The sequence below is a fragment of the Phocoena phocoena genome, chromosome 11 (assembly GCF_963924675.1).
Source record: "Phocoena phocoena chromosome 11, mPhoPho1.1, whole genome shotgun sequence".
NCBI lineage: Eukaryota > Metazoa > Chordata > Mammalia > Artiodactyla > Phocoenidae > Phocoena > Phocoena phocoena.
In genome coordinates, this window is record NC_089229.1 from 74,899,489 (window position 1) to 74,917,531 (window position 18,043).

Sequence of the window (18,043 nt, forward strand, 5' to 3'; positions counted from 1 at the left end):
TACCAATTAAACATTCTTCTTAGAATTTTGTCTAAAATAGTAGTAAATGGGTGTTGAATAAGAGAAGATGTAGTCTCCTTATATAAGAGAATTTTATTGCATAACTTTGTTATATTTATGCTGTATGTTCAGAGAACTTTCAATTTATTTCCTGGTTCTTTGCTGGGCATTAGAGGGTTCAGATTGTTCAAACTAAGACTTTCCTTATAAACTTCAGTGATCTGGGGCAGACAGAGGCAAATAAAACTCAACCTCATTCTTGGAGGTGAGCTATAAACACACAGACAGATTCAGTGGTGGGTACTGAAATCAGTGCACATTGTAGCTCAGAAAACTGTCACCAGAATCTGGAGTTCTGATGTTACTTTTGTGATGGGACCTTTTTAAAGGTCATACAGCCATTACCTTCGTTAAATTCATTTCTCATAGTTATCTCTTATATTTCTTCCAGATTTAAAAAGTTGAAGGATATTAGTATTTATCCTAGAGAGTATTTTGCCCTTTTCCATATGTAGGCAGTTTTAGTTCTTTCACATTCATACTTCCTGAAGGAAAAAAAAATTATTCTAATGAAGATTCAAATTTTTGTGCAGTTATTATGCATGCATACTCTACATTAATTTTCCCTACTCAGTTCATCATTCTAGTTTCCTTAAAACTCCTGACTATATGGAATTTAAATATTTAAGTAGATTTCTTACTACTGCTGTAACAAAAAGCCAACTAGCTTGTCATACGAAGTTGCTCAGAGATGTCCTTTAATCATGCTCTTTGCTTTCAATTTATTTAGGCTAGTTCTTTGGTCACTCCCCAGTTTAACCTCTTTATATTTGCCAATACTCATTAATAGTCAAAATTATGTAGAAACTGAATTCATAGAAAGGATCTTTGAGAGATGAGACTAAAGATAGCAAACTTTCTTTGTTCCAGCCAGTAAACATGTGATACATCTAAAGAAACAGAAAAATTACTTCTACAGATGGTGTGATGTGTAAAAATAAAACCATATCTGTCAGACATGTGAAAATGTTGTATTTACTAATCCCTTTAGATGTTTGTGTACTTTTTTCTGCTTATATGTAGTTCATTTCCTGTTGACTTCTAAGTATTTCATCTCTGAGATCATGTCTCCTATTTCTTTCCTAGCTTCTCCATCACCATCCCCACCATGTTTCTTGGTGGGACTGGTATCTTGTTCTACATTTATAAAGGGATCCCTTAAATTTTACCAGCTTTCAACAAAATATGCCTACTCTGATTGATAGTTCCAGGGAGGTGAAATGTCCAGTAAGGGAAAGAAGGATGGCTACCAGATAGAGAACTTCAGTCCATTGACTGAGCCTAAAGAAACACTTGGAAAAAGAGAAAGAGAAATAAAGAATCAGATAAAAATAAAATTCAGACTTCTTTTCTTAGCTCTTTATAGCCTACTCTCTTCCTCCTCAACTGAGATCTTCAAGGGCAGAATCATGCCATTTCTATTTTGGTATCTATAGCACCTACCAGTGCACTTAGCAAATAATACTTAATATTTACTTGGTGATGAAAAGAATGAGTACTAGAAGGAGGTTGTACTCTTCCTGTTTTTTCTCAGGCCTCTTATCCTTTTGGATCTTTCTCGCTATTTTGGATCTGCAGCAATCAAACAGCCCAGAGGAGACCCATTTGGATATACTTTTGTTTTAAAATAATTATTTTCTTACTATTTTTTCTCAAAAAATAATGCTTTTTATTATTTTTTCACTTGTCCAGTATTACTGAGCACCTGATATGTGTAAGGCCCTGCTCCATGTGATAGCAATGAACAAAACAGCATGCCTTATCATATGCCAGATACTGTGTGCCTTGGACTTTATTTACATTATCTCAATTGAAAACCCCTGGGGAGACAGCATTTTCCACAATCTGAAAATGAAGTTTCAGAGATTCAAAGCTTAATTAAATTTCCTAGGATCTCACAGCCAAGAAGCAGAAAACAGGAATCAACTCAAGTTTAACTGACTCTAAAATTTATACTCTTAATTGCTGAGCTCTACTACTTCTAGACCATGAATAAAGAAATGGGAATTACATAAATCAGAAGTTAAACTGTAAGGATAAGTCCAATAAATGTTAATAATTCTTCATGAAGAATTTTTAAAAAACAGTTTTATGGACCTGGATGCATAGAAACTTATTTCCCCCCATATTAAATCTACCACAGTTTGTCTTACCAGGAATATGTATATATATTTTTTATCTGAAGGATGTCACTTTATTTTATTTTTTTTAACATCTTTATTGGAGTATAATTGCTTTACAATGTTGTGTTAGTTTCTGCTGTATAACAAAGTGAATCAGCTATATGTATACATATATTCCCATATCTCCTCCCTCTTGTGTCTCCCTCCCACCCTCCCTATCCCACCCCTCTAGGTGGTCACAAAGCACTGAGCTGATCTCCCTGTGCTATGTGGCTGCTTCCCACTAGCTATCTATTTTACATTTGGTAGTGTATGTATGTCCATGCCACTCTCTCACTTCGTTCCAGCTTACCCTTCCCCCTTCCTGTGCCCTCAAGTCAATTCTCTATGTCTGCATCTTTATTCCTGTCCTGCCCCTAGATTCTTCAGAACCATTTCTTTTTTAAGATTCCATATGTATGTGTTAGCATATGGTATTTGTTTTTTTCTTTCTGACTTATTCACTCTGTTTGACAGACTTTAGGTCCATCCACCTCACTACAAATAACTCAGTTTTGATTCTTCTTTTGGTTGAGTAATATTCCATTGTATATATGTGCAACATCTTCTTTATCCATTCATCTGTCAATGGACACTTAGGTTGCTTCCATGTCATGGCTATTGTAAATAGAGCTGCAATGAACATTGTGGTACATGTGTCCTTTTGAATTATGGTTTTCTGAGGGTATATGCCCAGCATTGCGATTGCTGGGTCGTATGGTATTTCTATTTTTAGTTTTTTAAGGAACCTCCATACTGTTCTCCATAGTGGCTGTATTAATTTACATTCTCACCAACAGTGCGAGAGGGTACGCTTTTCTCCACACCCTCTCCAGCATTTACTGTTTCTAGATTTTTTGATAATGGCCATTCTGACTGGTGTGAGGTGATAACTCATTGTAGTTTTGATATGCATTTCTCTAATGATTAGTGATGTTGAGCATGCTTTCATATGTTTGTTGGCAATCTGTATATCTTCTTTGGAGTAATGTCTGTTTAGGTCTTCTGCCCATTTTTGGATTGGTTGCTTGTTTTTTTGATATTGAGCTGCATGAGTTGCTTGTAGTTTTGGGAGATTAATCCTTTGTCAGTTACCTCATTTGCAAATATTTTCTCCCATTCGGAGGGTTGTCTTTTCGTCTTCCTTATGTTTTCCTTTGCTGTGCAAAAGCTTTTAAGTTTCATTAAGTCCCATTTGTTTATTTTTGTTTTTATTTCCATTTCTCTAGGAGGTGGGTCAAAAAGGATCTTGCTGTGATTTATTTTATAGAGTGTTCTGCCTATGATTTCCTCTAAGTGTTTTATAGTGTCTGGCCTTACATTTAGGTCTTTAATCCATTTTGAGTTTATTTTTGTGTATAGTGTTAGAGAGTGTTCTCATTTCATTCTTCTACATGTAGCTGTCCAGTTTTCGCAGCACCACTTATTGACGAGGCTGTCTTTTCTCCATTGTATATTCTTGCCTCCTTTATCAAAAATAAGGTGACCATATGTGCATGGGTTCATCTCGGGGCTTTCAATGCTGTTCATTGATCTATATTTCTGTTTTTGTGCTAGTACCATACTGTCTTGATTACTGTAGCTTTGTAGTATAGTCTGAAGTCCCAGAGCCCAGTTCCTCCAGCTCTTACCAGGAATAATTTGATTTAATTCCATTAAACAGCTCTTTGAAAAGCATCCTAAATGTGCATTGTTCACACTCATTTTCATTTGTCCACCATCTATGCAGCCACACACAGCAAATTTATCTATACTTGAGTACTGTGGACAGTTTTATTTTACAAATGAAACAAAGCAGGTCAGCTTTTATCCAGATTAATTAATAATCTTTTCGTTTCTTCAAAAACTGCACGGAGAGCCAGCTATGTACCTTCATTAAGATGTAAAAATAAGATAAATAAGAGCCGTGCTCTCCTAGACCTTATATATTGGAATTGGGGAAACAAAAAATAAATGTAAAAGGTAATTTCTGGTGATGAGAAGTGCTATGAAAAAAATGTGAAGGATATGTGAATGAGGTGGGTATAGGATAGGAAGAGGGAAGGCCTCACTGAAGAGACGCTGTTTGAGCTGAGTCCTACATGGTGAGGAGGAGTCAGCCATGTAAAGATATGAGAGAGAAAAAGAAAATGCAAAGGTCAAAAGCAGGAACAAATGTCATTTGATTGAATAACAGAAAAAAATCTCTTGTGCCTGCATAAGAGTGAGCTGAGGGAGAGGCAAGAGATTAATAGAGTGATAGGTGGGTCCAGATCACATGGGGCCTCCTTATATGTATGACTTTGTAATGTATTATCTAAACAAACACATATTTAATAATGGAAATAGACATTCTTAATAATTATATCAGGGCAGTAGGTATAAATTTGGAATTTCTTAGATTACCAGGATTTATAATTACCCCATTTATATGCCTAGGTAAAGAATTTGAATTTTATTCCAATATAGTTGTGAGCCTTTAGATGGTTTTAAGCAGGAAAGTGAAATGATGTGATTTGCATTTCATAAGTGATCACTTTGCTTTTGAGATCAGTTTTAGAGACTACTGAATTAATCCTGGCAAGAAGTGATATTGGTTTCAATGAAAGTAATAGAGCTGAAAAGAAAGTCAGTAATTTTGTATATGTTTTGTAGATAATGTAGACAAGACATGCGTTCGATGTGTTAAGGGTGAGAGAAAAAGAAGAATGAAAGTGATTGCTAGGTTTTTGCCTACAGCCTTTGGGTGAATTATGATATCATTTTCTGATTTTGGAAAGATGACAGAGGAATTGGTTTCAGAAGATGATTGGGAATGAATACAATCAGCAGTTTGATTTTGACTGTGTTAAGTTTGAGTTTCCTATTAGAAATACAAGTGGATATATCAAATGAGCAACTGGGATATATTCTTTTTTCTTACTCTATTACAGCTTTTTTGCAATGCAATCTGTATCCTCAATAAAACAATTTAAAATGGCATTCAAATATTCCACTAAAGCGATTTTTCACTCTATTATATTTTGTTTTCAATATCTGGTATATGAAATTGCTAACATTACCAATTGCCTTTCTAGGAAAGTATAGACCTGGGTGAAATCATGTTTTCCCTTTGTTATTTGCCAACTGCTGGACGTATGACATTGACAGTCATCAAGTGCAGAAATCTGAAAGCTATGGATATCACTGGCTCATCAGGTATGCACACAATTGGCTAGTGGGTTCATTCCCAAATAAAATATTCTACATAGACAAAGTTATATATGGCTCTTGAATTACTGAGTTCATTTGTCTGTCGTGGGACACTATAAAAGTAGAAAAAAGAGATTACCAAATAAAGTGCTCCAAACACCTCTTTAGTTTACATTATCATTATGAAATTTTTAAAAAGTATTATCAAATAGATAGACTTTGAACTTGGGTTTTTATTTTTATTTATTTCTCTACTGATTTAGTTCTTTCTCAAACATGCATTATTTACTATACACTTCCCTGCTTCCAACTAGTCAGTTTCTTATAAAGGAATATCCTTGGACTTTAAGCTATTCAATTTAAACTTGTGTTACTCTACAAGTAAGAGTCCTAGGAAGACATATTTAGACTGAATTTATCTCCCTCACCTGATCTGCAAAGAAATAACAACATTCCAAGACCACCATTTGCATTTGCTCTCTTACCACCTTTCTAACTAAAAATTTGGACAACAACAGGGACTGAAAGAAATAATAAAGTAAATAAATACTCCTTAAAGTTTCTTAAAGATATTCTTGAAGAAATTTCTCTTGTGCTAACTTTGTTAAAGAGGTAAAATCACATCATTCTCTTTAATCCCTTCATTTAAATCACCACAGTTCTGAAGGGTTATTTGTAAGTTAATAGGTAAACTCTGGCACAGCTCTGTGGAAGAAAAAATGATAAAGACAGAGTAGGGAGTTCAGTAGCATTTGTTGAATTAAACAAATAAGAAATAGTAATGGAGATATAGTAAAAGATGACATGGGGAGTAGAATCTATAACTTTCTGGTTCTTCAGAACAAAGAAATAAACTAAATTTGCATCACAAAAAGTATGAGGAAACTCTCAGTTCTAATGTAGAGAGAACTCCAGGATATACTAAGTGAATAAAAAATGAGGTACAAGAGGGCTCCCCTGGTGGCGCAGTGGTTGAGAGTCCGCCTGCCGATGCAGGGCACACGGGTTCGTGCCCCGGTCCAGGAAGATCCCACATGCCGCAGAGCAGCTGGGCCCGTGAGCTATGACCGCTGAGCCTGCGCGTCCAGAGCCTGTGCTCCGCAACAGGAGAGGCCACAACAGTGAGAGGCCCATGTACCACAAAAAAAGAAAAAAAAGAAAAAGAGGTACAGTATAAATATGGGTATCATGCTCCCTCCTATGTAAGAATGAGGAATCTTAGAATATATAGCATGTTGCTAATATTTGCATGAAGAAATACTTGAGTGATACACAAAAACTGAGTGGTGGAGAGGTATGGGGACAGATGGGAGGGAGACTTCTCACTGCACATCTTTCTCTATCTCATTTTTGAACTATGTCATGAATTTTCTATTCATTTTTTTTAATTTGCAATGCATAGTTGAAATATAAAGATAGAAAAAAAGCAAATAAATTCCACAATCATTTTGGTGAAAAGGTCATAGGTAAGTAAATGCTGACGAACTTAAACAGAACACTGCAAATTATTGTTTATTTTACTCTTTCTACCATGTATCAAAAGAGAACCAAATTTCAAGACAAGCAAACAACATCAAAGTTGTAATTAGGTGCAAGACTACTTTTTATTTATATGAAGCTTCTCATCAGGGGAGCGCATGTTTTGAGAACATCACCTCATTAATTCTCACAACAGCCTTGTGAATCAACTAAGGAGCCAGTAAATTGTCCTTGTCACTAGTAGAGAAATGTCATCAGAGACATGATGGGGGTAGCAAACAATAAACTAGGACTCGTTCTCATTGTTAATGAGAGGCCTAGGCCTGGAAGCTCATACATAGAATTATATCACAAAAATAAGCTTCTTCCTTAGAACATATTTCCTATTATTAAAACATTGAAAAGTAAATAGGAGTCCGTTTCTGCTTTATAAATAAGTTAATTTGTATCACTTTTTTTAGATTCCACGTATAAGTGATATCATGTGATACTTCTCTTTCTCTGTCTGATTTACTTCACTTCTTAGTATGATAATCTCTAGGTCAATCTATGTTGATGCAAATGACATTATTTCATTCTTTTTTGAGTATTATTCCACTGTATATATATACTACATCTTCTTTATCCATTCCTCTGTCGATGGACGTTTAGCTTGCTTCCATGTCTTGGCTATTGTAAATAGTGCTGTAATGAGCACTGGGGTGCATATATACTTTTGGACCGTGTTTTTCTTTGGATATATGCCCAGGAGTGGGATTGGAGGATCAGGTGATAGCTCTATTTTTAGTTTTTACGGAACCTCCATACTGTTCTCCATAGTGGCTGTACCAATTTACATTCCCACCAACAGTGTAGGAGGGTTCCCTTCTCTCCACACCCTCTCCAGCATTTATTGTTTGTGGACTTTCTGATGTTAGCCATTCTGATTGGTGTGAGGTGATATCTCATTGTAGTTTTGATTTGCATTTCTCTAATAATTAGTGACGTTGAACATCTTTTCATGTGCCTTTTGTCCATCTGTATGTCTTCTTTGGAGAAATGTCTATTTAGCTCTTCTGCCCGTTTTTTGATCAGGCAGTTTGTTTTGATGTTATTAAGTTTCACAAGCTGTTTGTAAATTTTGGAGACTAATCCCTTGTCGGTCACATCATTTGTGTATATTTTCTCCCATTCTGTGGGTTATATTTTCATTTTATTTATTATTTCCTTTGCTATGCAAAAGATTTTGAGTTTAATTAGGTCCCATTTGTTTATTTTTGTTTTTATTTCCATTACTCTGGGAGATGCATCAAAAATGATATTGCTGTGATATGTCAGAGAGTGTTCTGCCTATGTTTTCCTCTAAGAGTTTTATAGTTTCCAGTCTCACATTTAGGTCTTTAATCCATTTTGAATTTATTTCTGTGTACAGTGCTAAAGAATGTTCTAATTTCATTTTTTCACATGTAGCTATCCAATTTTCCCAGCACCATTTATTGAAGATACTGTCTTTCCTCCATTGTATAGTCTTGCCTCTTTTGTCATAGATCAATTGACCATAGGTGCATGGGTATATTTCTGGGCTTTCTATCCTGTTCCATTGATCTATATTTCTATTTAAACAGACTCACAGACTTAGAGAATGAACTTATGGTTACCAGAGGGGAAGGGTTGGGGGGACAGATTGTTAGGGATTTGGGGATTGACATGTACACACTGCTATATTTAAAATGGATAACCAACAAGGACCTACTGTATAGCACAGAGAACTCTGCTCAATATTATGGGACACCTAAATGGGAAAAGAATTTGTAAAAGAGTAGATACAGGTATACGTATAACTGAATCACTTTGCTGTACATCTGAAACTAACACAACATTGTTAATCAACTGTACTCCAGTATAAAATTAAATGTTAAAATAAATAAATAAATAGGAAACAGCCATTGAACATTTCCCTTTTACCTTGTTTTCCTCTATATACCCTATTTCCAGCCATAAAATGTGTTTTTCCCCCTTGATACAAATGCTTATGAAATATACAGAAACATTTTTCTAGAGCCTAAAAATCATCCATTTCATTCATTTGCTCAAATAAATTAATGTTGCCATGTTTTTGGCTTATTCTAAGGAAATAAGTTTTGTTGCTTTGTTACATTGATGGAAAGAGAGAAAAGATGGTTGTGGTGCTACAGTTGGAGGGTAACTATAATGAAAAAAAAAATGAAGGTAGAGCAGACACTGATTGTTTTGACCACCTAGCATACTCACCCCAATGCCAATACTCTCTCCCAAAACCATGCCTCCTTTTTATAAAAAAGATACAAGAAGTAAGGCTTTTTAAAGAAACTTTTGATAAATATTGTATAATTTTCTACAATACTGTAACAGTTTTTCTACTTAAGGTGGCAGGGGTAAGAAAGTAGAGATCAGTCAGCTAAGGCAGAACTTGTTAACAATTAGTTGACCTCTTTGGCCCATAAAAATATAGCCCGACTAAAATTTTATCTTTCCAGTTGACATTATACAGACAATTCATATGAGGAAACTTCCCTGAGAACATATGTAAACCAAATATCACCTTTTCATTGTATACTGTTGAGCATTTAATAAATGATTTGTAGTGATCATTTCTTCAATCAAACTCTTTATCAAGCACTATGACTAAAAAGTTACTAAGATTAGTACTTTTTCCAACAATTCAAGACAATTCCCACATAGTTTTTGCTAATTTCAATTCACTGTGATTATATATACTTATCTAGATACAATGTTGCTCTTTCATAAATTTTAGCCTTCTTATTCTAAATCATTTTGAAGGAAATTAAATTTAATACAATTATTTTTACTTGTTAGGATTACATTCCCTAGAAATCACTTGGGACAAAACATGTCCTCAAATAGCTCTGACTAAAAGACACATTATAGTTTAGACTGGCTCTTGATAAACTAGTGAGTTTTCTCTGTTGTATTAAACACAGTGATCAAGTTAATTCTTTTCTAGTCCATTCAGTAAGAAGTCCTAGAGAGTCTATTGCCCCCAATTATGCCATTTGAATTTAAAACCGGTAACACTAAAGGGCTTAATACACTACTTTTCTTATTTAGTAACAATTAACCACAGTTTTATTTATGATTTGTACTATTACTTTCATTTTAATAAAATTGCCTTCCCGTGATAGATCCTTATGTCAAAGTGTCTCTGATGTGTGAGGGTCGAAGATTAAAAAAGAGGAAAACGACTACAAAGAAAAACACTCTAAACCCTGTGTACAATGAGGCCATTATTTTTGATATCCCTCCGGAGAATGTGGACCAGGTCAGCCTCTCCATTGCAGTCATGGATTATGACAGGTACGTTCATCCCTCTACTCACTGAGTAACAGCTACATTTAGTCATATGCAGACCAAATTCAGCTTTTCAGGTTATTTACTGCTACAAGAGTTTTAATTTAAACTGGAATGAATAAAAATTATTCATTCAAAATTAATTTTATTCTATGTTATTATTTATCCTTTATCTTTTCCAAAAGACATCATTCTTAAGTTGAAGGACAGGATACCTGCAGATGGTGAAAGAATGGGATACATTATAGGAAGCACTTTTGTGAAGTCTTTTACAGTAACAACATAAATTACAATCAACGTATTTTGCTTTCCCAGCTGGGCTGGAATATGAATATCATGATACTGAGCTCTATCATTAACTAGCACTGTGAAAGGGCAAGTTATCTCTTAGAAATTCACTTTTCCATTTGTAAAACATCAGTGTAATGTGCAGCTGTGAGCAGTGAGTATTAACGGTAGAAGGTGAATAGTGTCCATAGCGTTATGCCTTGAGGCTTTCACACCAGTCTTAAATCATTGCTTTGTGGATAGTTCTTTCAGTTCACACACTTTGATTACTTCTCCTTTCACAAAATAAATGGCAAACTCCCTACTGAAGCTCTGAAGCTTCTTCCTGCTGCAGCACCCACTCCTTCCTTTTCTGAAATGTTGCCCTGTATCAACATTTCAGATACAGGTATCTCGTGTATGCGAGATATCTCGTTTACACGAGATACCTGTGTATCTCATTTCACCCATGCTTTACAGCCCTGCTCAAGGCACCACTTCTGTGTCTTTCTTGGCTAACCAATCTCTTCTCCCTCTGAACTTTTGTCCTACTAAAGGTTTATATATCTTACTTGATCCTTGCTATATACTTCTTTTTATTGTTTTGCTTTTTATATTTATAAGACTTTCAGAAAGGAATCCTGTATGTTTAACCTACAAAATTATCAGCACATAGGCAATGTCTTATTTTGTTCTAATGATAACACAAGTGGGACAGAATACACATACACAAATATTCAAAGAGTGTCTATTTTATATCATTATGCAAATGGCAGTAACCAAGACCCTATAACATAGAGACATTAAAAATGGTATCCTCTGAATGAGAGCTAGAAAAATGAAGCGCTGAAAAATACAATGATTTATACCATCTATTTGAAATTAGTTTATATCACAGTTAACAAAACAAGTTGATACAATTTAAAGAGAGAGAGAGAGAAATCTTGAATTAGTTAAAATGGCAAACTTTAAAAATGTTGTAATGTTTTCATCAGAAGCCCTTATTCTGCTTTACCAAAAAATTACTCCTATTGATTTCTCACAGCATAGATTGCAGATAAATACAATTGAGGATTCGTCACCCAAATAATTTTAGGGAAATGGACCCTGACAATATATATAATAGAAAGATTAAAAGTTATTTCTAAAATATGCTTTTTTGGGAAACTTCATATTAAAAGAAAAGATACTAAGCCTACATATCTATTAATACATCAGTGACAGGAAGAAAGTAATGAAATGTCCTAAAATCATCTCAAAACTTTCCTTATAGATAGATGTATGTCAAAATAATCCTCAAGAAAATGCCTTTAAATTCCATTCCATTCTTGAAAAGCAGCTTACCATATGTATGCTTGAGTCAACTGTCTTGATTCAAGTCCTGCCTCTGTCTCTTACTAAATGTACAAAGGCAGGCAGGTCCCTTAACTTCTGGGTGTTCAATTTCTTTGTCTGTAAAATGAGATGATGATAATGATATTCATGGTCATGGTGTGAGGATTAAGTGAGTCAGTGCATTTAAATTACTTAGAACAGTGTCTGGCACATAACAAGCTCTTAAAAAATATTAATATCATTATTATTTTGATTTGTTGCTATGAAAACAAAGTATGAATAGAAAATAAGAATGTTGCTCTGATACTATGCAATAATAAGTCAAATGCCATGGTTCAAAATGTAGCCCTGTCCTGTTTAATTGTAATACAAGCAGTAATGTTCACTGACATATCATTTAGAATCAATTAATTATGGTCATTTATACAAGAAAGTGGGTATTGAGCTCTTGGTAAGAAATGTAGGCATCAATATAAAACATTAAACCTTTTGGAAAGAAGGAGATTAGAGTTACATCACTTAAAGTTAATAGGTCTGCTACCAAGAAAGAAACTCATCACATAGGTAAGGGCCAGCTGGCATTTCTCATTCACACTATTCTTATTATTGTGAAATGTTCTCAATTTACAGAGCACAAAAATGGTTTGTGTGTGATCCTTTTACAGATTCATTTTTGAATGCTGATCCTGTTTAGTAAATTTTAGCCTACTTAAGACTTTTCATTTGATCTGAAGTAGTTTAATATGTAAAATTATCTAGAATTTACCACAAAATCTACTCTTTTAATCATAAGTTTAAAATTCTGTTTAAGGTGTGTGAAACTTATCTTTGAATGTTGGAATGAAAGCAAAATATTCTCCAAATCATAGGGTAGGACACAATGAAGTCATAGGAGTGTGTAGAACAGGACTGGACACTGAGGGTCTTGGGCGAGACCACTGGAATGAAATGCTGGCCTATCACCGAAAACCAATAACACATTGGCACCCCTTGCTGGAGGTAAGCTCTGGGACTCTCTCACATCTACTCTCTTCTTTATCTCTTGCTTAAATGTTATTTATCTGCTAACACTTCACTAATGTTTTATATATTCACCTATTTTTTAAAATAGATATTGTTCTTGCTTTTGTCCCACAGACTCTATCATCCAGTATGAAAAGTTCTGTGTGCCTTGTTGGTTTTTAAAAACCACTAAACTTTCTGAATTTGATATTCCTTTACAGTAAGCCCATAAAAACTGCAAGCCTATTATTTTCTTTGCATTGTCTGAAAACTCATATCAGTGAGTGGTGGAGCAATCAAGTAAATTCATTACTAACTGGAAACTGAATTTTCCAGCTTCTTTTTTGTGAAAACAGCTACCTCACCTAAACTTCTCCAGAATCCCTAAATAGGGGTACTATCACCTAATACAGCTCATCTATGTAAGGGGACAGATATACATCCACTGACTCTGGTCAGGAAGTAAAACGGTTCACAGATTTTTAAAAATATTTTTTGTCTGAGTTGAAAGCCTGGCTCTGCTGTGTGACTACATATTACACTCTGTAATAGCAGTAAACTCATAGAGTAAAACTAAATAAAATGCTGAGTGCTTAGTACAGAGTATGGCACAGTGTTTGCTCTAATTATAACTAATATTAATAGTTATATTAACCAGAAGAAGTATCAATACCAGTTTCTATCAGGATTTTTAGCCATGAAGGCAGTTGTCAGATACTATGGGAGTCTCTTGAAGAGTCTCAAAATAAATAAATAGAGAAGAGTCTCAAAATAAATCATTTATATGACCTGATTAACTGAGAGGTAATGCAGGTTGATAAAAGGTTGTATGGTAGAGGGTGGAATTCATGCAATTTAATAAAAAGTTATGATAGCCACATAGTAAGTGAAGGATACATTGCCATCTCTCCCATGGATAAGGTTCTGCTTCTTGTTCTGTCACTAAGCACAGGGTTGAATAGGAGAGACAGAGCAGTGTAATTAAATGTCAGTGAGCCCTGGTTCTAAGCTCAGCTTAGTCACAAAAATGTGACCTTGGCTGTGTTACTCAATACTCTATAGGGAAAATTCGATGAACACTGTATAAACAGCACATGCTCAGACAACAGAGGTGAACTGTCACCATAGAAAAGATATCTGATTTATTATATTAATGTTCCAAATCTTTACCTCTCTTCATCATTTAATGTAAATCATAAAAGACAGACAGACATGCAAATGCACATTCACACAGCACTTTCCCCTAAGTAATAGCTCAACGAGTCCTGAGAAGGTTGTTTCATTTCAACAATGTGTATTGTCTAAAGTATAGTCTACTGCTTTACTATCCATTTCCTGATTCTCATCTTTGTTTTCATGTAAAGTTTGAAAAGTGAATATTAAATCTAAGAATCTAGACATGAGAGTAAATTTTTCTGGGCAGAGAACCACACTGAAGGGAGACATGGATTCTAACCCTTGCTCCTCCTCTGGCTGTCTAATCCTAGGCAGACCACGTACTCTGTCTGCAGCTACATTCTCCCATATTTAATGAAAATAGAAATGCCCACCCCTACGGAGTTCATAGGAATGATGTAGGGAGAAGTGACATAATGTGGCCAACAACTTTTAACTAATGAAAGGACAGATGTTGTATGACCCAAGGCATATTATACTTATGACTGTTTAATAAGAAGTTATACATTTATATGGTGAAGAGGAGCTATGAAATAGGCATGTGTTTTTGTCTGAGAACTTGTGAATATTTTTCAGTCATCGTAGAATATATAGGAAGAATAAGCTACAATATGGGCCTCAGAAGAATATCCCAGATATATTTTTCTAGCAGCTCACTATCAGAGGACAAGTGGGCCAAAAAGATTATGTAAATATACTTTCTCTAGCAAATAGCTTCTTTTTTTCCAACTCCTGTACCTACATTCACTGATCAAACAGAACATAGGGACTGGAGACCTAACAACTGGCTGGATTTTGAATTGTGGGAAAGTGTACATGTGGTACATGTGTAATTATGTTTTGTTGCCACAGCAGGGATTAAAATGAGAAGGGAACAATTATTCAAGAGCTGAGTAAGTTAGTAAGAGGAGACTAAAGCATCACTTGGAAAATCTGGCTACTTGTACCTAGATACAAAAGTTTATTCTATTGTAATTAAACTTTTAAAAGACACATAATATTTAAAGACCATGAGAAATTATTCTTTATCACTCGTGGCTCCCATTTTCCCAGTCCCTCTCATCTCATTAATTGCTCCTATAAAAATCACCTCCTGCCTTAGAGCAAGTGGAATGCAGTCTCTTGTGTCTTGAACCTTCTTGTTCTTACCCAGCAATTGCCCCCGACTGTAGTAAACCATTAGTTATTTTACAATAAGAACTAAAATCCTGTGATAGAATGTGAAATGAATCTGCAGTTGCTCTGCATGCCATCTATGTACCATGCGCTACCTACATCTCTGTTAGATGTTTGTGTCCCCTCATGATACCTGAGAAGGTGAGTTCTGAAAGGCATGGGGAGTTATGTACATTTTCTCTTCAGAGGCTTGCATATCAGGGGTGAATATTCACTATTAAAAGGTAACAACAATTACCCACTTTATTATTTTTTACACTAGATCATATATTATGAAATTATTATCTTTCAGTTACCTGGTCGGGCAACCAGTTTTGATAGTCAAGGATCCTGTCCATCTCCCAAACCACCTTCCACACCATAATGCTTTCAAAATAAGACCATTATAATAAGGACCCAGGACCGTGTACTCATCAGATCAAAAAAAAAAAAAAAAAGTGGAAGATTTGATCTCATTTAAAATATATCCTGATAATGAACAAATGATGTGCAATTTTTATTTACCTTTTTTGTCTGTTTATTAACTTTGGACATCTTGATGTATTTTACTTGAATACAAATGGTCCTTACATAAGGCTTTTTATTCTTTGTGTCATATGCCAATTAGCACAAAGAATGTTTTCACTGAGTTGTAAATTCTTTGCATAAGCAAAGAATACATTTTTTGAAAATAATCCATACTTATCTAAAATTAAATAGTTAATGCTGCTATTGTATAAAGAAGCACATGTCACATATGTATGGTTTTGACTTTATTAAAACTATGTTCATTTCTAGCTGTGCACATGTTTCTATATATACTTTAAGGGAAATTCTGAACTTTACTCACAGCATTAAATCCTTGAATAATCAAATTAATATTACTTATCTGATAATATATTCTTTCATTCTCAACAAAATCTTTTCTTGGTGAAGTTCGGCTCTGCTAAACTCAAAACTTTTCCTTTCAAGCTTGTTCTTTAATATATAGAGAAACAAAACTATAATTTGAAGAACCTCTTTGAGTATAAACTTAAGGAGTAATATTTAGTAGCTGGAAAACGGAGATTAAGCTATTTGGGCTACTATATTCTATTGTCTTAAAGTTACATTAGTTCAAACATCTGTAGCACTATTTAACTCCTATTTTAAAAATTCTATTACTCTTAATCTCAAATGTAGCATTAGTATTCCTAAGTGAATAGAATCAGAACTCATGAGTCTTCATAAGGTTCTCAAGTACTGTGACATGTTTATTTTGTGACATAAAGCTATCACATAGATCCTGTATTTCTGATAGGCATACTGACACCAAAGGTACAATAAATGTCTGTGCTCATTGTCGTTTGGATTGTACAGAGTAATGGGGACTTTTAAACTCAAACAGAAGTAATTTTTAGAAGTGGGTATTTTCTTAAAGAAAAAAATGACATTTTTCAGCAAATTATAAAACTATACCATAAATAATACAACTTGAACATTTAATAAAAATAAATAATTCTTAAGGCCCAGACCCACAGTCTTTTGTGAAAGGCATTTGCCTTCATAAGGATCAAGGATCAGGTCACTAGTCGTAAAAACTATGCAAATGTTTTTACATGACAGAACTTTCTTTTAAATCATGTCAACTTTTTATTGTCTTGTTTCTGGGCCTTATTGGAATATATCTATATTGAATGACCCCCAACCTTACTTTTGAGATGTGTACCATAGATAGTGCATATTTCAAGCTTATCCCAAGAGAGAAGGTTAAACCCCACCCCCCCAAAAAAAACTGAAAAGCAAGAAAATCTGCAGGTAGGCTATAAAAACATATTCATCAGAATGAGAAAATTTTATCAGCAATTACAAAGTTTTGATTTTAGTAAAATCCTTTATTTTTAAATATTAAAAATACAAAGTTTCAAAAATCTTGAAATTTTGTATGTTGGCATCTCTCATATGATGGTATTACTATTAATTAAGATGTAACTATTTTACACATTAACATTTTAAAGTCAAACACAGTTCCCTAAAATTTTTCAAAAATGCTTGTGCCATCTTAATGAAAACTATTCCTGGTTAACATTTTCTAATTTAAAATAACTAAAGAAACCTGTTGGACATACCTGGTTACCTTATCAAGCCTAAAAGAACCACTTGCTATAGACAGAATGAGGATGACACTTCCATTTTGTAAGTCTTTGTTTTACTGGAAAATAAAATTGTCAAATGGGAAGACTCAATGAAATAACATATTTGGAGACAATTGTTTATAGGTATTGCTGCAACTTACAATTAATTAGCAATTCTATTTCCTTAGTATCATAATTATTTTCACCTGAAAATATATTTTAAGGGCTTTATATTCATGCTTTTCTTTGCCTCCTATGGAGATAAAGTCAATGTTTATGATGAAAAATGCAAACAATCAGCCAGACAGGAGACGTTAATATGGCTATTGTAGATTAAATGTTTAAGGTAATTTTTTTTAATGTTTCCTAGGGATTAGAATAAACTCACCATGACTGAGCATTTGTTAATCTTTGAGAGATTAAGGAGAGAAAATTAGTAACTCAGATCTCATGCATCATTTAAAATGGTAGTTCATATTATAAAAATGTAATTCTACCATTTTCAATACAATACACCAACACTCTGCACAGTCGTGCATCCATACAAACATAACTTATCCTCTTTCTACCTGTGGTTGAAGATGGAATGTTTTTCATTTCAGTATTTAAAGTAAGGTTTGATGTTACAGATATCCTCCACTAATTTGTGTGGAACACCACATTTTAATGACAGCACTGACACATTATGAAGTTACAATTTAGGTATATAATGAATACCTAATTCCAGGGACTTATTCAGGGACTTGCCAAACATAAATCTAAGAAAAAGGAACAAGTGTTGACTAATTAGCATAA

General features: G+C 34.2%; 1 protein-coding gene across 1 annotated transcript in view; it reads left to right on the top strand.

Annotated features, from left to right (window-relative positions):
- SYT10 (synaptotagmin 10) overlaps positions 1-15,576 on the top strand; it is a 77,670-nt gene extending 62,094 nt beyond the window's left edge. The window contains exons 4-7 of the mRNA XM_065887257.1: positions 5,279-5,399; positions 10,034-10,205; positions 12,671-12,800; positions 15,448-15,576. Coding sequence (XP_065743329.1) covers positions 5,279-5,399; positions 10,034-10,205; positions 12,671-12,800; positions 15,448-15,519 — 495 coding nt within the window. The 3' untranslated portion in view covers positions 15,520-15,576. The remainder of the gene's footprint in view (positions 1-5,278; positions 5,400-10,033; positions 10,206-12,670; positions 12,801-15,447) is intronic.
- The last annotated feature ends 2,467 nt before the right edge of the window (positions 15,577-18,043 follow it).